Source organism: Gadus chalcogrammus, chromosome 5 (assembly GCF_026213295.1).
Source record: "Gadus chalcogrammus isolate NIFS_2021 chromosome 5, NIFS_Gcha_1.0, whole genome shotgun sequence".
NCBI lineage: Eukaryota > Metazoa > Chordata > Actinopteri > Gadiformes > Gadidae > Gadus > Gadus chalcogrammus.
The window spans coordinates 7185201-7206214 of NC_079416.1; the positions used below are offsets into that span (position 1 = coordinate 7185201).

At 46.0% G+C, this 21014-nt stretch overlaps 2 protein-coding genes across 10 annotated transcripts in view; one reads left to right on the top strand and one right to left on the bottom strand.

Moving 5' to 3' along the window:
• Positions 1-404: 404 nt before the first annotated feature.
• Positions 405-3282, bottom strand: c5h2orf50 (chromosome 5 C2orf50 homolog). Of its 5 annotated transcripts, none has more exons than XM_056590383.1 (4): positions 1612-1886; positions 1306-1486; positions 1009-1048; positions 405-725 (listed from the first exon to the last, which is right to left on the bottom strand). In XM_056590383.1, the coding sequence occupies exons 2-4, from the start codon at positions 1323-1325 to the stop codon at positions 531-533; spliced, it is 255 nt and encodes an 84-aa protein (XP_056446358.1). In that variant the 5' UTR covers positions 1326-1486; positions 1612-1886; the 3' UTR covers positions 405-530. The 5 variants fall into 5 exon arrangements, with proteins under 5 accessions (XP_056446358.1, XP_056446356.1, XP_056446357.1 ...); XM_056590381.1 differs by having other exon boundaries at positions 1608-1886; XM_056590382.1 differs by having other exon boundaries at positions 1596-1886.
• The window catches only part of LOC130382560 (CAP-Gly domain-containing linker protein 4-like), a 32691-nt gene continuing 13688 nt past the window's right edge, over positions 2012-21014 (top strand). For 2 of the 5 annotated variants that reach the window (XM_056590375.1, XM_056590379.1), the window contains exons 1-9: positions 2114-3634; positions 4547-4708; positions 5457-5596; positions 6685-6778; positions 7235-7396; positions 8829-8947; positions 14786-15031; positions 16610-16745; positions 16919-17050. In XM_056590375.1, coding sequence (XP_056446350.1) covers positions 3601-3634; positions 4547-4708; positions 5457-5596; positions 6685-6778; positions 7235-7396; positions 8829-8947; positions 14786-15031; positions 16610-16745; positions 16919-17050 — 1225 coding nt within the window. In that variant the 5' untranslated portion in view covers positions 2114-3600. The other 3 variants (XM_056590377.1, XM_056590378.1, XM_056590376.1) reach the window with 3 other exon arrangements.

Sequence of the window (21014 nt, forward strand, 5' to 3'; positions counted from 1 at the left end):
ATCTCATATATTATATCGATTCATTACACCCCAACTGAGATATTTCCAGCATTTATTTGTTAAGGACTTGGCACCTGCCCACACTGCCAAAAGTACCAATACCTCGTTTAATGACCATGGGATTAGTGTGCTTGATTGGCCAGCAAACTTGGCTGACCTGAAGAACCCCATAGATAATGTATGGGGTATTGTCAAGAGGAAGATGAGAATGGTTTTACTGGTCTTTTAACATTTTAAAATTTTCTGAGATTTAGGGAGGAATTTGGGGTTTTCATGAGCTATAAGCCATCATCAAGATCAAAACAAATAAAGACCTGAAATATTTCACTTTGGGTGCAATGAATCGATATAATATGAGTCTTACTTTTAAATTGAATTATGGAAATAAAACAACTTCTCCACAATATTCAAGTTTATTGAGATTTTCTCTTACATATTTAAAAATAGGCTGCAGCAATGAAATAATTCAGCGTTATATTTTGATGTGATACAGCGCTGTTTATTTAATGTGAACAACGTTAAATGTCTAGCTAACTGGGCAGAAACTCCGGGTCTGGTTTGGACCGACGGCTGCTGCTCAGGAGCATCAGTCTGTCCAGCCTCATCACCTCCCGGCCCAGCGGGGTGTCAATCCTGCTGCCCAGCATCCGGTTGGTGGTGTGGGGGACTTTGTCCGAGAACGGAGACATATTAATGGGGACCGGCTCATCTACCCTCGGCCGCCCCTGAAACATGGGGGAGAACCGGGAAGAGATTGGTCAGATCCTTGATTAGATAAGGGATAGGAAAGATAGGAAATGAGAGTGACACAGACTGACTGACTGCTCAACAATAGGTCAATCTAGATCTATATTTCTATATTATTAGTTCTATGGTAATCACTGAAGTCATGGCATGTCTATTGGATGTAGGCTACAGGAGTTCCTTCATTTCTATAATTCATATTGCATATCATAGACCCTGGCCCATAGACAATATTTATATTGAAACATGCCTCTTAACCCTTACCAATTGATCATAGTTCTTGAGAAAGCTCCAATTCTTCTCCCTGCGAATAACAACAAAAATTATAGATAAGATTAGATTAGATTCAATTTTATTGTCATTGTGCAGAGTAGGCCTACGGAGTAGGCCTACCAATACAGAGACAACGAAATGTAGTCGCATAACTAAACAGAAGTGCAAATGAGCAATTAAGGTGCAGTTTGAACATGAAATGTCGTATAGTCCAACATAATAATTATACAATTATTACAGCATAGCGACCACACTTGATTCTTAATAGTCTCAAACACTCCTATTTACCATTTACGGACTGCACTCATTTCCGATTGCACGCATTCTCGCCATATTTGGTCTTGTATAAGAGGGTCACTTTTGGATGGATGTTCCACTGAAGGGCCATCTTCTTTACTGTTGTTTTTCGGTGCTTTGCGCACCAAACCTAAATGTTTGGTAGCATTGGGAATGCCCCCAATTGGTCGATCTGGTAACCGGTAAGCAGCAGAAGACACACGTCGCAAATCGTTAAGTTCCATTTTTTTGTACAATATGCAAATGGTAACGAGTAATATTTCTGACCGTATAATGCCTACGTTAATTATCACCTACTACTTCAGCAAGTGAAATCCGCCTCTGAAATCACTGCTTGTCCACATGCACTGTTTTTTTGTTCCTGTTTTGTTTAGATCTCCCCTGGAAACAGAGCTGTGACGAAGGAAGCTCAATGACCCTTGTTGTTTTAAGTGCCATTCATTGACTTTTTCCCTCCACCTTTTTATAGCTTTTGCATTTGCCTTCTGTTAAAGAAGACTTGTATTTTAAAGCAAATGATATATTTTTATTAGCTTGAGGATCGAATAGTTGTTGTTGTTGAATGCAACACAATCGCGGTCCATCTGCTCATTTTTATTCCAATCGCAATTAATATCTGTACCTTTTTATTTTGAAGCCCAAAACACTTTTTATACTTTTGTTTTGATAATAACGTTTCAAACCGGAAGTTGCTATACGTCACGACAACAACAAACTTGACAGCTGCGATGGTATTTTCCCGGCAAATTACTTCATGATTAGAAGTGTTTTGGAAGGAATAGAGAGGTCGAGGTAATGACACATTTTGTTATTCGTATTTAACAATGTATATGACATAAGGAGTGTTTGTAAAGCACATCGTTGGAGGCTTTGACTGCAGAACAGTAGGCTTGGCCCATCATATGCAGGCTTACCACGTAGATCTGCTAGCTTCCTCCTGCTAATTTATACCATACGTATTACGATTGAATTAAGTTCTAAACAACCTGACGTTGAGACATTTCTTGGTGCTTGAAGCCCTATTCGACCAGTCACCAATAAAGTGAATACAATACGTACCAATGTAGACAACCCACCTGCCTAGATGTTACTCCTACAGCTACTATCAGCTCGTCTGTTTAAGCAGAACCCAGCAACACACTTAACGTTACCGCTCATTATTCATGATTGGGTTTGATTAAACATTCCATTAATCTTTTGGCATTCTGAGAATAAGATGCTTTATGGTGGGGGAGAGGGGGAGTCTGTTAGCTGTTCTTGCAAGGAACTGGTCAATGTTTGGCTCCCTCAAAACAAGGTAGCTCTATCGAGGAACACTGGCTTAGAAGTCCCGCCTTTGACATTTAGATATATGTCTAATTTACCCCGACATTATTTTTTATGACTACATAGGCATATGAAATGTCACTGCAGATAATCAGAACTGCAGTGACATGTTGTCATTGGATATGGCCACTCAAACTAATCCATCAATGTATTGATGCCTCCTAATTGGAATAGTCAGGTTATGGTTAGTGATCGGGATGATTGTGGAAATTCTGGGCAGACAAACAAGAAGGTGCTTATTGATACTAGGACAATACTCTTCCATCTTTTATCTTGGTATAGTCTTGTCAAAGCTGGTCAGTGACCTTATTAGAGAGGCATAGGATTCCATGGACTTACTTCCCCATCCCAGAGCAGGGGCAAGGTGTTCAGGCACCGTTTTATCCACTGAGGGCTGAATATGCCTTTTCCTTACACATTCAGAGAGCCAGAGCAGATGGTGGGCGAGGGGAAATTGAGCCCATAAGTCAGGGATTCAGTTTCTTGTCCAGACAGCCGAAGTTAAGATGTCACTTTAATGATGACACTGCATTCACAACCCTGCAAAGCCTCCCGTGCGTGCTATTCCACCTTGCTGCCACCGTTGCACAATGTTTGTGTACACTCTCACCCCACAGCAACATTCTCTGCATAGCAAGCCTTGTTGTGGCCAAGCAGACTTTAACTGGTGTCGGGTGGGCGAGTGGACGGCAGAACACATATTTGGCAATCAAGAGTGACATTGTAGCCGACTGGTGTCAGAAGCTCAAATACCCTCTTTCAGAGACCGCAGGCTGTAAATAGCCACTAAACTTTGGAGCCAGAAGATCATCTCAGAGCCCACACAGAGACAGGCTGCTGTGTGTATGTGTGGGGTATAGGGATTGGAAAGGGCTGACCTGTCTGTGGCCAGTAGTCACCCAGTCTCTGGTCCTAGCAGGGTTGTTTTTAGTCTTAGCTGGACTTGGGGGACTTGTGGAGATGAACCAGGACGAGGCTTATGGAGAGTCCAACAGTGAGTGAGTGAGTGAGTGACTGAGAAGCTGCAAGGGCTAGGTGTGGTGATAGGATCAGACTGTGTGGTTGCTATTCTCTCCCTCTCTTGCTCTCTCTCTCTCTCTCTCTCTCTCTCTCTCTCTCTCTCTCTCTCTCTCTCTCTCTCTCTCTCTCTCTCTCTCTCTCTCTCTCTCTCTCTCTCTCTCTCTCTCTCTCTCTCTCTCTCTCCCCCTCTCATATATATATATATCATGTTTGCTGTTGTTTTACATCGGATTGTCACCAATATACCTCTTGTGAAGTTATTTTTTGAAAAGCTTTACAATTTTTGCTGTAGTTTGTATACTGTGCACATGTGAATGGACTGTGTTTCAATAAGGCATGGAAGATAATAAGGAAGGCTATAGAACGACCTAGCATGTTCCTAGCAAACATAATTAGTTCCCTCTCATTGTTAACAACTTGAAAGGTGACGGTACTCATAACGTCATGTAGCTGCTTCACCAAATGAATGCTAGCTACCATACATTGAAACGGGACAAATGTGCTATGCCATGGTCTTCTCTGAAGTAAAGCTCTGTCTAAATCTAGGTCCAGGTTTAATTTCCAAATCAATACCATGGCCTTCTATTTCCCTACAATTTCTGTCAATATGACCACAAAAAGACCCAACGAAATATAATTATCTAACATGATTCTCGTGATCTCCTAGCCCTAAATCTCAAGTAATGGTGGTCTTCAGAGACAGGGCCCACATACGGCGGCAGGGCACCTGAAAGCCTCCAGCTCCGTGGCTGTGCCGCCGCATTACGCAGTGCTGCCGGTGTCTTTCGCTGGGATTAAGACCTACTTTTTCCCCTCTCAAAATAGCCCAGCTGTTCTGATACCATTAATTCATGTTTTTTTTTTCCCTCTCCCTGCGCGGCCTCAGGCCCCCAGGGGGAGATGACTAAGGAGGATGTCCCCGAGCCTCTGGAAGGACGGGACTCTGTCCTTGGCCATCACGCACGCCTGTCTGCCCATCTGCAGAACAGTGGCCCGCAACAGGCCGTCATCCACCAGGTGGCCTCCGCACCCATGCCCAGCGACTGTGGTGAGTCTCCTTGACACGCACACATGCTGACACGTACAGACACACACACACACACACACACAGTCACACACATACACATAGCGCACGCACACACACAACGCACAGACTCACACACACATATACACACACGCACACACACACGCTGCATATATTGGCGTGTATGATGAATGACACCCTGTGGGGTGTTCTCTTGCGCTGGGCGCTGCTTTGGTGGGGCCACAGCTCATCTGCCTGAGTGTAGTTTGAGTCCAAGCACTTAGGGAGAGAGTTTCTCAAACGTACGATCGGTTTTACATGGTGCATCATTAGGGGTAAAATGACTTTGCAAGGGTCGAACCCTTTTGATCATCTCCAAAAAAAAAAAATCTATGAGTGATGAGATCATTACATTTATCCATTGTCCATTTATTGCCCACAAAATGCAGTTTCCCCCCCGCCTCTAAAAATGAGAGCAATAGTTTCATTGTTATTCACTGGCGCCCTGCCAACCCCCTAATACTGCATCCAATAAAACCTTTGGATTCATAACAACGGACACAAAATAAATGTTTCAGTATAGGTTGTTGTGAGAGGACGTATAGAGGCTGGAAATCCTACTACATTTAATAGGCTCAGCCTTTAAACGGCCATAAAAACCACATGTTTAGAAACAATTGGAAGTCAGGAGATGTCCCCCCCCCCCACAGCCACACCTGGACGTGCTGCACCAACCCAATCCCTGCTGTCTCCCTCTCTCTCCCCCTCTCAGAGTTCTCCTTCTTCGACCCCAGCGACCATCAGTGCAGGGAGATTCTGCTGGACCCCAACACGACCGTACCGGAACTCTTTGCAGTCCTCCGACAATGGGTACCCCAAGTCCAGAAGAACGTCGACCTCATCGGCAGTGAGGTGAACACCGCCACCCCGTGCATACATTCAGCTCCCGAACGCTCCTGTCTTTTGCCCCTTTCCCAGCGACAGTACCAGCTCAACTCGCCGCGACTTAGCGTGGCACCACTTGGTTTGGTTCCAATCAAGTCGTGTTTCCATCTAGAAAGCACCTCTTCAACGGGGGCGCGTCGTCATAGCACGCATGAGCGAAACTGCGACACATACGCGACCACGCGACACATCAACAGGCAGGGTTAGGCACAGGAGCGTCTGCACCTCTGTCACTGTCCACGGCGTGTTCTTGCCCGCTGATACTGCCATATTCGATAATCAATCACTATTTTTGACTGAACGCAGATGCTAGTATTTAAAGATGCCAGATGTCAGGCTCCGACGTCGCTCTCATCATTATTCGTCCGGTGGCGTCACCAGTAAGCAGCCTGTTTACGTCACACAAAAGTATCCGATCAGCTCTCTTGGAATTTCGACGGAAGTGAGACCAAAAAGTTCCAGGTACCACGTTTTGGCGATGAAAACGCAAAAAAAGGCGGGCCGAGTCGAGGCGAGTTCAGTACCGTCGGTGGGAAAGGGGCATTTGTGTCCCATGGCTCTATAGGGCACAATGCTTATTTGTAATCCTCCACTCCCATGTCATAAAAGAACATAGGAGCTCACCAACTGCATTGCAGACTAGTAAACAATACACCTGTGCAGGCTTAAGGCTTTATCTGCGTCATGGGATGTTCAGAAATATAGTACAACTAAAAGTCCAACTTCATTATATGAATCAATTTCAACACACAGTGCTACAAGGCATGTTGCTCTATTATTTATGTTACCAAGTAAGTTCGAAGAATAAGTCATGCCCTACTACCAGAACATAACAGCCAAAGTTTGTCCCGACACTGGCGGTGTTAAAAGTAAAGTTTAATGCGTTTCAACCCAGCACACTGTTTAGGGCCGATATCTGCATTGCAGTGAAATGCTGCAGTCAAACAAAGCACCTGTCTCCTTCAGACTTTACCCAACGTCTTCCCTTCTGGGGGGAACTAAACCATGTCCTTTTATCCCCCGTTCTTCGCTTTGCATGCGTTGCGGAACCACAGATTCTGAAGCGAGGCTGCGGAGTGAACGACCGCGACGGCCTGACCGATATGAGTCTGTTGCACTACTGCTGCAAGGCCGGAGCCCCGGGCATCGGTAGGTAGGCCGATAGGCTGTTGTACATGCACGGGTTTGACCTCACGTCAAAGGACTCTTGATGTTTAGTTGTTTGTATTTAAACTTTATTGAAAGTTCATGTTCCATTTTCATATCGGTGCATTTATATGCACCGATGAAACATTAGTATTTTTGAGAGTTGTTACCCCTTTGTGTGTTATTTGAAGGCAATGACATCTGAACCCCAGAACAGGGCTACGGTATAATAGTAAAAACCTATCATGAAAGTGATACCTCTGTTTTGGTTATGTGTCCGAGCTCAGCATTCACTCTAGCATGGCAGAGAGCTAGAGAGATGGGTGGGAACAAAAAATAATCCAATCACTAGATGGGTCAAAGCAGATGCACATCTGTCCATCTCCCCCGCCCTACCCCACCCTGCCCTGCCCCACCCTCCCCTCCCCATCACTACCACACGTCCTAATCCTCCTCCAGGCGACGCAGACACGGCCGCCAGCTTCGCCCGCCATCTGCTGGCCCTGGGCGGCCAACCCAACCTCCGCTCGCGCTGGACCAACATGCGGGCCCTGCACTACGCCGCCTACTTCGACGTGCCACAGCTCATCAGGGTGGTGCTGCAGGCCTCCCAGCCCGGGGGTAGGAGCCTGGGGAGACGGGGGAGGCTGGGGAGGCTGGGGGGGTTGTGTCTGGTGGTGCCAGCATGGGACTGAAGAGCTTTTGTTCTCCAACCGTCAAGCACCAGTGACTCAAATATAATAACAACAAGGGTTTTTATACTAATTGGGAGATTTACTTTACTTTAAAAATCCTACCTTTGATATGTAAATTCAGCTTTACATTCAACAGTTTCACACCTTAATACAATCCGTCAGCCTGACAGCTGACAGCAACAGCCGGGGCAAATGTGCAGCGTAGAGTCTGCTAATGGAGTGCGATTAGCGTGGAGAGACGTGTAGCAGCCCCCGGTTGAGTTAGGTCCACGTCAGCGATCCGTCAACACTGGCGTGCACGCAGTGCACGGTGAACCTCCCATTCCAAAGCGCTGGGTGTTTTTTTTTTTTTGTATCTTCTCTAACGTCACCTGTAGGAGGGGAATGAGCGCAGCTCTCATGGACGTCGCTCTGTGATTGACTCGTGGCTTTAAGATTCTCTGCAGCCACCTGCCACTGTCCGCGGTTCACTTAGCAACATGCTCAGGCGTCAGGCGCCACTTCTTCCCCGAGGTGCGTTTGGGGGGAGGGGGGTGTTGGGTATAATTGAGACTCATGGAAATGAGGTAGAAATCGGTGACACGGGCGTTAAATAGGTGTGACCGGTGGGGGATTGGGGGGAGGGGCGGCAGGGGAGATGATTGAGAGCTCATCCTTTCTCGGTCACACGTAGTATGAGGCTGATATACAGCGATAAGTTTTAAGCGCTTTATGCAAAGATGATTCCCTGTGCTGACTTTCCGGGGTGAGGTGCAGGATAAGCAGGAGAGGGGGAAGTGGGATAACGCGGCAGGTTTCGGTGGCTGTCTGTCAGCGGGGGGGGGGGGGGGGGGGACTCGGGTGAGCTGTACGGCTGCATATCATCAAGCAGGATGGCACAGAGACGTTGTGCATAAGGAGGGTTTTGTGTTTTTGTGGAAGAAGATTTACTCTTTGTGTGTGATGCCAATTTGCTGCAGGGTTTGAAAATCCCATCTTAGGATGTGTTGCGACCAGGTCCAAGTCAGGTGACGTAGCAAAGTGGAAGCCACAATGGAAAACAGATTTACATTGTGCAGTGCACTGTGACCATGTGTCCACCAAAAGGTGTGGAAGTAGGCAAGGCAAGGCAACTTTATTTGTATAGCACTTTTCATACACAAGGCAGACTCAAAGTGCTTCACGTGTAAACATTGTCATACAATAAAATAAAATGATACATAAGTAAAAGAAAACATATGCAAAGAAATGAGTAAAATAGAAAGTGCAATGTATTTAAGATCAGATCAACAGTCTCTCTGGTTACAGTGTTTGATAAAACCATAGAACGTATTCCTATCTCATGCTTATCTAATGTTTCTTTCTTTCGATATCTATAGACGTGGACGCGACTTGCAGTGACTTTGACTTTGGGACGGCTCTACATATCGCTGCATCCAATCTATGCACCTCGGCTGTTAGATGCCTCTTGGACTTGGGAGCAAACCCTGCTTTCAAAGTATGACATGCACGCTCGCACGCTCGCACACACACACACACACACACACACACACACACACACACACACACACACACACACACACACACACACACACACACACACACACACACACACACACACACACACACACACACACACACGTAGTCACTTAAACAACCCACACACGCACGTACGCAAGCAGAGAAAATATATGAATTAGATTTCAGTCTGGTTACACTCTTCAGACTAAATTTAAAGCCATGGCCTGCTGTCAACCCACACAGAGAAAACCCCTTAACTATAATTAAATTCTCCATCGACCCTCTCGCAGATTGTTTGTCCCCGGGTTGTTATTTGTCAATTTTGTCAGTCAGGGAGTCCACCGCATGTATTACAGATCGCTCTTCTCGCCCACACTCCGAGCAAAGTGGAAAGAAGAAATATCCACAGTCCATTGGCCTCTCGAGGTCCTGGAACTTGCTCTGGACTTGGCAGCAATCAAATCTGTGATGCAGTTCCAAGCCCATAATTACAAAAGGGGAGAGCTTTGAGGACAAAACCACAAGAGGGGAACTTGCTACTTTCCTGTCGATGCCAATGATTTTTGTTTTGCTATTTTCGCAGTTCAACGGCTTGGTACCTCCCCGTGGTGGTAACACATGAGCTTGTCTGCTAGAAGCTGTATTCTGACATTGTGGGCCACATATACTGCATATTAACAAGACTTTAACAAGACTTCATATTAACAAGATTTCTAATGACATCATGTTGGATTAACGACTGGTGGCCTATTTGCGGTATAGCCCGTGTTAATCAAACTAAAGTTTGCCAGTACGAAGTCAAATTTTGATAACGGTAAGCAATTATAATGATATAATCCATTTATGTGCATTAGTAGAAATCGACTCTTGATGCGTTCATTGAAGCTTCGTAAAATGCTTCTTAGTTTCTGCTGCTCCTGCAGAATTGCCATCATTAAAACAAATCACTCTTGGGCTCATAAACTCAAATTCCGACCCCATATAGAGTCCTTATCAGACGCTCAGACGCCTCCGCCATTACCACAGCCCCGGCTCTGGTAGTCATTCCATGGTATCTGTGGAGACTTCACACTCTCTGTCAGCACAACAAGGGGGAGATTGATGTATTTTGTCTTTATCTATCCCCCATGCAAAACCATCAATGCAAAAGAGTTTGATGAACGATAAAATCAATTGTCCTGTTTATATACGAAAGGCCTATGTGGGATACGTAAAAGTGAACTTTTAGAAAGGGTGAAGTTTCCGTATCGCTCCCCACTGCAAGGGCATGCTGTCGTCTTGACAGCCAGTGATCGAGGTGCCCCGCGCGCGGCCTGAACAGCAGACGATACGACCGCAGCTATCTGCTCTCATAACTTATGAACCTGTCACAAAGAAAATGGAAAGAAAAAATACGGAACATGCAAATAGTAGTCCGAGCAAAGTTGGCGCCATTAAATTGCTGCAATTTGTCTATGAAAAAACTTGACACGGTTGAGTGGCTTGAGATTATTCCGCTGGTTTTTACTCCTTAAGTAGTTGAGAGAATGTTCCCGTAGGATCTGAAGACTTCCAGAACATTCCCCGGTCCATATCAAACTAGCCAGGCGGGGTGGGAATAGGGTTTATTGAGATACTTCCCTATCATGGATAGGCGGTTTCTGTGGCGGATCCGTACAGAGGTGAATATTCGCACCAGAGTTACTACTTGGCAAGCTCCTGTCTCCTGCTTGCTTTTTTTTTCACCAGACATATGGCTTTTTAATGTCTTAACATCAAAATCCTCCCTTGATAGCCCATGTCACCTCACTCCTCTCAAGATGTGTATTTTCTGAGGCTTGTTAAATCTTTTGTTTTTATTTCTAAACTCTAACAGTTAGATAGCCCCATCTATGGCCCCCCCATTAAATCCCCTCCAGTTCCATTTGGATAGCCACATCTTACCTCCCCTAATAAAAATTCCCCAGGCATTCCCTGCGTGGCCCTCCCTCATCCTTTTATATACAACATTAAAAGGAAAATGGGCATGTGATGAAATTGTATTGATTTGACTGGGACATTTTGTGATTGCAACCCACACAAAAACAAAAACAATACTGCGGTTGTTCAACTTCACACCCAGGGCTTAAATTCACGTATTCAGAATGTGCCCTTTTTTACTGTGTGTTTCATTTGCAAAACATATACCTTTTTGGGGAATTTGCAAGGCCGCATAGGGTGTTCAGAGTTGGTAGACGGCATTATAAAACACTGTTTTGAATACAAATGCCCCAGACGTGCCCTTTCGGTGAGGGCTCACGCACAGAGGAAGGCTTTGTGCTTTACCGCTTCAAATTTCCAAAGGCTCGTCTGACAGCGTCGCTGTGAATCTCCACTTCAGGATTGACATTTGCCTTCAATACAAGGTACAACACATCCCTGGTTGCAACCAATACACGGAGAACATGGCTGTCAATTCCAGTCAGGGAAACTAAACTTCCTTTTCTGATGATCCAACGTAGCTACAATCCATCATTCCCGACAAAACAGTCAAAACCTTCATTGTTTGTGGTCGTCAGTTTTAATTTAATTTTACGGCTTTGATGGCTTTGCCAAAAAGCCATCTCCATTCGATTGCTGAGTAACGTGCTGTGTGCCGAATGCGATTCCCCTCCACTGGAGGTCACTAAAGCACCATCCAGCGTGCGCCGATCCATCCTCAGCTGAGTGTCTGGGATGGCGCGGGGAGGGTGTCTGCCTCCTCCGCCGCCCCTCTCGCTGCACTGATGTGTGCAGAGACGTGGCCGCGGCGTGGGCCCCCTGTCGATCGGGTTTACATGGAAGTGACATGCTGTTCTCTGCACCCTGTATTTGGATACTCATCGTCGGGGAGATGCATGTTTGTTCCTCATCACTGTCAGCCCTCATCACGGTTGAGAAGGGCAAATAAAGAGGGGGGGGGCAAAAAAAGAGAAAGTTCCATCTGGTTAGTTCCCCGGGTTTGTATTGATTCCGTGCCACCAGCATAAGCCAGGGTGATCCCGGGGATTTGTGACAGTTTGGTTTATCGCTCTGCCAACGATCACGCTGAGAATATGCTCCCGACACATTCGCTGAACCGCCGTCGACGGCGAGGCGCACCCGGCTCCGTGGAAAGGAGCAGGCTTTTCTTTCGGTTGTTTTTGCTGGCGCACTCAATGATGACTGTGGAGCCGCCGTGACCTTCTAGTCAACTGTATCTCGTTGTGCGCTCGCGTTTACTAAGCACTCTCCCCGGACAGTGGTTTTATGAACGGGGGTGTGTGTGCATTAGCTTATGCGTCAGTATGATTTGGATAGGGGCATAAACCACAGTCAGACAGATGACCTCAAAACGCAAGACGCTAATAAAATGATTATGCTGTGGGAACAACTACACGGATCAATCTTCATGACACGTCCTGTAATGAAAAGGGTGAATCCTGGTTGTGATCTTGTTTTCTGATGTTTTTAATGCAAAACCCCTGTTTCACTGCCTCCAGCAAGCAGACGAAGATGAGAGGGACGGGGAAAACAGGTGGCTGAAATAACGAGCCTTGCTTCGACCAGAATTGTGCCTTTGTCACCGGTGACCACTCAATCACACGGCCCGCCTTTCCTCCCATACCTTAAATATACCATCTGCAAGTTTGCAACTTTGTAAAGTGTGGCAGGGACGGTTTCATCGTCCTCTTTAAAGGCCTATGAACTGCTCCGGAGTTACGCTTTTCACCCCACAATACCAAATTTCTTGCTTGTAAAAAAAATGCTTATGGTTGGCAAAAATGAAAAGTATAATACTTGTCCCGAGAGACAGGAATTTCAATTTGGGATCTCTCTCCGGCTTCAAAGTAAAGGTCATGCTTGGCCTGGGTTTTGATCTTATAATGGTCTATCCTTTTTAGTGCAAAATGTGGTTATATAACACCAAGACGAGCACGGAAGGGATAAGATGTTTCGTAAGATGGGCATTTGGTAATTTGGATTCCAATGAAAAATGTATGTACAGTACTGCTAAAATAAAAGCAACTTTCTAAATTTCAGTCAAGCTAATTAACTGTAGCTAATTAATAGCCTGTTAAATGACTGTGTACCTTGCCAGCTGGGCTAGCAACCCACTGTGTTGAGAAAAGTTGTTTCACTTCTTTTTATTTTTTTACATTTTTACATTCAGTTTACAAATCTGCATTCTGCAGTTTGTATAGTTGGTTGCATATTGTAGGTAATATGCGTCTTGAATTTTGTCAATTTATTCAAGAAAATGTTTGTCTTATTTTTTTGGCTGTTACTTTAATTATAGGAACGGCTTAGGGAACACACAGAGGCCTTTTTTTATTCAGTATTCTTTTCAGCCAAATATTTTACTTTTGTTGGAAGACTCAGTGAATCCTGCCTCTCAGGGCTTTGATGCAACATTGAGCCATATATGGACATTGGCTTGAGACTCGTTCTTCCAATGCTGGGTGCACTTCAATTACAGGATCTACGTTGGACTTGAAAAGTGTTCATTGAAGAGTTCAGAAGTTTCACATGCAAACATTTTATGAAAAGACACAATGGAAACAAAGGCATACTCATTGGCCCAAGGTTTACAGAAAACCACAGGCGTGGTGTAATTGGATTGAGATGACAGTGAAGTACTCCTTTCATGAAGACCACTGCAGTTCTTTCTTCATTTACTCTTTACCTTTAATTCTTCTGTATTCATTTTGACCTACTAGGGGCTAAAGAGGGATGATGGTAGGATGATATTCCATCGGCAATCGTTCTTGCTCTCCTTCTGTCTCCCTCTGTCTCCCTATCTCTCTCCTTATGACTCTCCCTCTATGCCTAGCTCTCTCTTTGTCTCACTCTTTCTCCTGCTCGATTTCTGTATCTCTCTCTCCCTGTCTCGCTGTTTCTCCTGCTCCCTCTCTCTATCCCTCTGTCTCTCCCCCCACCTCCCTCTGTCTCACACTTTCCCCTGGCCAGTGTCTGCATCTCTCTCCTGCTCTCTGTATCTCTCTCTCTCCTGCTAGCTCTCTGTATCCCTCTAAATCTGCCTCTACTGCTGACTCTCTCTTTCTCCTGTCACGCCTCTGCATCTCATCTTCTGCCTGATTCTCAAACTCCTTCTCAACTCTCACTTGACAGCACCTCCTCCATACCATAAGACATCTGTGTGTGTGTGTGTGTGTGTGTGTGTGTGTGTGTGTGTGTGTGTGTGTGTGTGTGTGTGTGTGTGTGTGTGTGTGTGTGTGTGTGTGTGTGTGTGTGTGTGTGTGTGTGTGTGTGTGCACATGTGGGTGTGGACAGTTTGGCAAGAAGGACATATTCTTTGCCATTTAAAATATAATAGCCCCCCCACATTATATATTCTTATGTAGTCCTTTTGACAAAAATATATGTTCTTAGCACACAAAGAACCAAAGTAAATACTCTGTGCCCCCCCCCCCTCTCTCCACCCTCCTTCTCCTCTCTTAACTCGCCATCTCATCGGGTTTACACCTGGCAAGCATGTCCTGCGTGTAGTCTTAGTAACTCATTCAGCTTTTACAAAGACCTTCGTTCTTTTTACATTAAAGCTGGAGGAGAGCTAAGATGCCAGGCAATATGTGAGCAGGGTTATGCATAGTTTTAATAAGTTCAGTGGAGTGGTGGCCGGCGGTTCTTAGATGAATACCATTATGCACTCCCCTCTCACTTTGGTTTGAATATGCCCCATCACCGCACTCGTGTATTTCCAGCTGTTTTTATTAGCGAGTCACCAGAGACACACACATGATATTAACAATCTCTCTCTCCCTCTCTCCCCCCCCCCCCCCCCCCCCCTCCCTCCCTCTCCCCCTCTCCCCGTTAGAACGAGAGGGGCCAGCGCCCGGCGGACGTGGTGCCGGACCCCCTCAACATGCCCCTGGAGATGGCAGACGCAGCAGGCGTGGCCAAGGAGCTCCACGCCCTCCTGAGGGAGACGCTGCCTCGCATCTGCTCCCCCGTGCACCTCGGCCCGCCCTCCCCGCCGCCGGCCCTCTCGGACAGGGCCCGCGCCCAGCTCGGCACCCTGGGGATCCGCCTGGGGGACCGCGTGGTGATCGCCGGGCAGAAGGTGGGCGCTGCGGTGTGGACCGAGGTGGTGGTCTGTTGCCTGGTTTCCGTCTCCCTGAGTCCCGGCCTCTTCTGTTTTAAATAAGGTTCTGTTACTCAGGGCCTGGTTTGTGATGCTTGAGGGGTGCTCGACGCGGCAGGATTTTTTTTTTTTTGCCAATTAACGGCTCGTAAAATACGCTGTTTGAACCCTTGTGGCCATAGTGAGCTGCATAAAAACAATTTTTGTTTTAAGTCGGCTTCAAAGTTTTTTTTTTTTTTTTTTTTTTTCGTCTCTGGATACTGCTATTGAAGCTGTTTGGAGAAGAATCCAGAAATATCTCCCTCATTTCAGCAATAGAAATGACCAGAACATCTCGGGCATAACAGATTGAATTATGAAGTGAAACAATGTAGAAATCCAGGATGATTATCCGGCTTTGTTGTCAGGCTGGCAACTTGGTCACCGATGTGTTTTGAGTCGTTTCTAATTGAAAATATGTGCCATGTATGAGAAAGTAATTACTTACCTTATTGTCGCAATCCGTCTCAATCGGCAGACCGCAGAGAATGGTCGATAGCGGCTCAAATCTGTTACTGTCAAGCCTTGATATATATACGCCATTATACTGTCCCCAGTATTATCATTTTAGGCCTCTTTCATGCAGTAACGGATCGCTCCCCAAATCTGCTGTGACCATCTGCGATTGCGTTTTGTTGCATCAACAGTACTTGTAGAAGGGGAATAATGGGCAATGTGAAAACATGTAGCGTGTCAAGCTAACCTCTATTGACGTAGCCGCGGCGGTATGCTAATCGAATGTGCATGGCAGGTCCACATGGTGGCATTCATGACTCATACACTGCAATGTGCTCTTGTTCTGCTGACAACCACTCACACAAAAAAACACACACAAACCAACGCGCTTATACACACGCACACACAGACAGCTATATGTAGTAATGGACAGATAAACAAAATACCTACTCTGTGCTAGTTTGGTTGTTGCCTCTGAGAGAATAAGACCTTAATGAATTCTTATGCCACACTGGGAGTGAAATAGGCGGGTGGCGAATTCTGCAGATTGGATAATCAAAACCTTATTATCTCTCCTGTGCTCTCTGGTGCAGGCCCACACTCTGATAACTATTCTCCTTTTAATTATGTCTGTCGGCTGTTGCTCTACTAAACATGGACGCTGAACATGGTTGAGATGCTGCTGGGGAGGCAGTGGGTGTGGGGAGTGGGTGGGGCCCTCTTGCGATTATTCCCAACACGCATTCAATTGAGATCTGATGCCTGCACGACTGGGACTCAAGGAAGTACTCAAACACATGTAATGGAAGGCGCTCAGGCACCGCGTGTTGGACCCTCTGTGCGCCCATCGCAGTCCCCTGATTACCATGCTATTGGTCGACTTTGGAATGGTGAGAAAGTGTTTAACAATGAATGATTGACCTCCGCCATCACCCCTGTGTGTGTGTGTGTGTGTGTGTGTGTGTGTGTGTGTGTGTGTGTGTGTGTGTGTGTGTGTGTGTGTGTGTGTGTGTGTGTGTGTGTGTGTGTGTGTGTGTGTGTGTGTGTGTGCGGGCGCGTCAGGTGGGCACCTTGCGGTTCTGCGGCAGCACCGAGTTCTCGGGAGGCCTGTGGGCCGGGGTGGAGCTGGAGCTGGCGGAGGGAAAGAACGACGGCTCGGTGGCGGGCGTGCAGTACTTCACATGTCAGAACAAACACGGTACGCTGCAACCCCTCCCCCCCCCCCCCCCCCCCCCCCCCCCATCCCCCAGAGAGTTCCGGAACAGCCCCTCCGTTCCGTTCTTCGCCTGCCCTGTTTATGTTTAAGCTGCCGTAGCTCTAACTGCTTTATCTCCATTTTCTCCTTTTAATTTCTGTAGCTTCTTGTTTCAGGTATTTTCGCTCCCCTGTCTAAGATCAGCAAGCGCTCAGAGCGCCGCCAGAGCCACACCCCCAGGGCAACTCTTCCCCCGCGACCCCCGCGACGCCTTGACCTCTCCCGGGTCACCTCCAAGGTCAACACAGGTATGGAACAGGAAGCGCAACGCAAGCCATGACAGTCATACACACACCTGAGTGGATTATGAAGCACTCTGTACACAACTAGTGTTCACTGGATTCCTAATGTTGTGGTTCGTATCGGTCCACTGAAATCCACCTAGGCCCCGAGGAAGTTTAGTACTTTTTTGGAGTCAGGGCTGTGATTTGTCGACCCATGACGTGGTCATCAACTAATTGAGGAATAATTTGTGTGTTATTTGATTAAATTCTTGAAGAGCTGACATAATTACTGAACACTTATAACTGGACTAATTATATATATTTTATATTTTTTTCTAAATGTTTCATCCAAAAGTGAAAGAATAAATAACACAATTAAAGTCCACGGAATGGGCTGTTGCCTGGATGTTTTCTCTTTAAAATAACTAATTTAAAAACCTAATTGGATACTATAGTTACAGTTGACTGCAAACATAAATGGATGGATTTATTAATTTGGTATTCATTTTAATTGGCAATTGATTTCACAACAACATTATGCGTTGGAAAAGATGGGATCTCTTAAAAAAACGTTGTTTGTATAACTTCAGCTTTCTTAAGTCTCTCTACTGGGCAGATTCTGTGTCTTAATCAAGGTACTTTTGTAAACGAAGCCATATTTCTTTTTGCCAGATCGATTATTTTCCCTCTATACCCTCTATACCCTCGCTGTACTGAGAAAGATGACATTATAGTGTCTGGCAAAAGGTTTACTGTTTTAAAAACTCCCAATAATATGAACAAAAGTTGCTTCCTACATTTTATAACTAACTTGCGTCACACAGGCGTTACACAGCAAATAGAGGAAACAGCATTTGTTGTAGACTATGGCTTAACAACAGTGCTTTCTGAGCTCATAAACGTGTAGTTGGGACAAAAGGTGTATGTAAAGGGGACAAGCACAACACTAATTCAAACTTATTGCCTTCAACAAGAATCGTGTCAGATACTGTATTTACCGGTGCCGGGATTGGTTTTGAGGCAGGGCCAATAAGGGTTTGTTTTGGGAAGGTTATTTTCCCTTAGTTAGGGTTTATCGCATCCCACTGTCCCCCAAGCGCTGGATTCACGGGATCACAATACAATAATGTGTTATTCGATACCACACATCTTGGAAAACGCCCAAACAACACTGCCCTCACTCCTGCAAGCATCGCCATTACCATTTAATGGTGACAGTAATTCCATTAAAATGGCCAAATCCTTCCCAAATGACGTTGAGTGCAAGGGAAATAACTCAGGACTAAGCATGCATAATTCTATTGGTATTACGGACGTTTCCGCCGAGCCCACAACGTTTCTCTGAGTATTGTCTCACTCGCGAATGCGGATTAAAGGGCTTCTCTGCAGCCAGTAGACCTTTGTATTAAAAACAAGTCACGATCCGTCCCCTCGCTGTGGTCGCTGGAACACATCAGTACAATGGACCGAGACTTTTCACCTTTGCCGTAAAGAGCTTTGGTGAGCCAACAGCGGGACGGAAAGCCAGTAAACAAACCGCAACTGCATGCATCCGGCCTTCCCTACCAAACTCACATTTTCTGGAAGAACAACAGCGTGCTCCGCAAAGGTGAGAAATCTCGCTCGAGCACGGTGGTATGTGCTGTGTAGTAGCAACAGGGTGGCTCATCGACTGGTTTTTTAATGTGTTGCCCTACCAGAGTGGGAGTCTACTGCACTCAGGGCCAAGAGTCTATCTGCTGCTCACTGGAGTTCATTGTCGCTTCTGGTCATTTCCTTGGGGATGTGAGCATTAAGAAAACATTACAACGAATTACACTGCCCTTACCCCGCAAAACCAAATCCTTTCCAAAATGTCTCCCAAGGGATTTAAATGAGACTTTGTAGAGATCGACTTTCGGCTGTCTGGGACACCAGCCACCCTTGCAAGCACTAATAGAAATGGCAGTGTGCACTTCTGGATTCCCTCACTATTCTTGGGGTAATTTACGGGAAATGACAGAAAAAAAAAAGGTGACAGTGGGCACTGGGCCCCATTCTTACCATACTACATTACCACTCAGTTGGAATACTATTTCAGACACCCCTCCTTCCCCCCCATCTTGCCACTTAAAACAATGGCATTTTAATGTGTACCAGAAAATGACAGCTCGTGGTTTTACCGCAGTAACTAGTGCATAATTATTGCCAAGTATTCTGAGGTTTTACATGTCAATAGAACCCAACTGCGGTGTTGCTGTAAAGGCTGTTTAAGTGGCCGCAATCATCATCCACACACGGACCGAAGTCTGACAGCTCGTATAAAAGCCCTGGGGCTGTAGTGCAGAGTCATGGATTCAACTGATGGCCTCATTTGTGTAAAGAAAAGTCGTCCTCAAGTCTCATAACCTGTGTGAGGCGTGTCACTTCACGGTCAGATTTATCGATCCCAGGGCCTGTATAAATCTTCATGGAATCCTTGTGGAATCCAGAAGAGGCTTCTGAACCGGCGCCAAACTGCAAAATATATGGCTTTTCCACCGACAAGGCCGCGGTTTCACAGTTCCTCGGGACATCCACCTCAACAACTTTTGACTGATCGTCCACTCGAAATAGATTCCAACTCACCTGAGTTCATTCCAAGGGAATCTGTTTTGCTGAGTCTTTATAGCCATCGCGCCCTCTAGTCTATTTAACTCTATTGTGGGGGCGTTATATTCAATGCTTTTTGAGAGGGGGGCCTATTGATCTGGACGTGACTTGAATAGTGGACCTCATAGTGGCCTCTGGATTGCCGTGATTGATAGTCCAATTAAGTAGGGTTTAATAACTAGGGCATAGACAGGCTGAACAGCTAGGCAGCCATTCATCATGACAGGGGTTTGTGGCTGTTTGGCGTGACTGTACGGGCGCACGCGTGAAAACGCCAGCCTATAACCTAGGAAGCGGGCTAATTTATGACCAAGCACTTATCCGTGGGGGCCTTTCATCAAGAGTTTTCCCCCGGGCACCAACTCTGTGGGCCAACGTTCCATAAACATTGGCATCACAGGCTTGACTGCCCTGCCATGCATCTGCGGATCAGTTGGGTAATTGTGGAAGGCGAACGTCTTCCTAATCAGTATGGACAGATCCAGCAGAGTGCCAGGCCCGCCCCTATTAGAGGACGTCACCGGGTTCCTTTAAGGCCCCGTGTGTTAATAGAAGGGGCCCTCTCTTTGTGCCTTTTCGCATGAGCCCCAGAAAGCCTCGGCCTTCACTGCAATGTCGCATCGAGTCCACGCCAGTGTGGAGAAGGGATGGAAAGAGGCAGGAGGGTCTTTGCCAGCGACCGGAGAGGCTACCAGAGATGTTTGGATTTCGGGTTCCAGTCTTTTTTGGGGACAGGAGGAGGTTTGAGACGTCTGAGCTGAAATGACGATCAAAAATGATATAGACACTTTTTAAACGTATCGTTGCAGTGTTTTGATTTATTCTCTTTCGGAGACACTGCACTGATCTAAGTTATTGTCGCATTACGCTGTGACACCTGCTGTAAAATCTTAAGACGTGCTTGAATAACGGCTTGCATCTTCCATCGTCTCACTCGGGCTGTTGGGTATAATTATTTGGATCAATTATCAGTACAACTCACACCATTATCTATCTCGGTTTAAGTAACATAATATAAGTGATGGGGCCTGGGTGCAGATTAAGCAGCTTGATTGGTTTACCTCTCAAGGGATTTGGTATTCATTACCAGTAATCACCGTGCCATTTTAGTCCTTGTCTTCAGTTATCACCCTTCAATGGTACCTGAGTTCTTTTGTGGCTACAACTGTTCCTCTGGGGACATAGACTGTTTTGTACCACAGTGTTCCGGTGGAATAGCCTTGGCCCAATCACGACAAAACTGTATTTTCTCAATAGTGTTTCAACTCTGCAATGTCATACTGCCCTCGGTGGTAAACCTTCTCAGGTCTCATCTTCTTTGCATTTTGTTTGGCCTCTATGGTTTTATGTTCTGTCC

Excerpts from the sequence above, each read along its gene's own strand:
- c5h2orf50 (XM_056590380.1), bottom strand. The coding sequence starts at position 1,538 with ATGGAACTTAACGATTTGCGACGTGTGTCTTCTGCTGCTTACCGGTTA. Across the intron at positions 1,049-1,305 it reads ATGAGTGCAGTCCGTAAATG|GGAGAAGAATTGGAGCTTTC; the intron begins GTAAATAGGAGT and ends TGTTATTCGCAG. Across the intron at positions 726-1,008 it reads TCAAGAACTATGATCAATTG|GGGCGGCCGAGGGTAGATGA; the intron begins GTAAGGGTTAAG and ends CCCATGTTTCAG.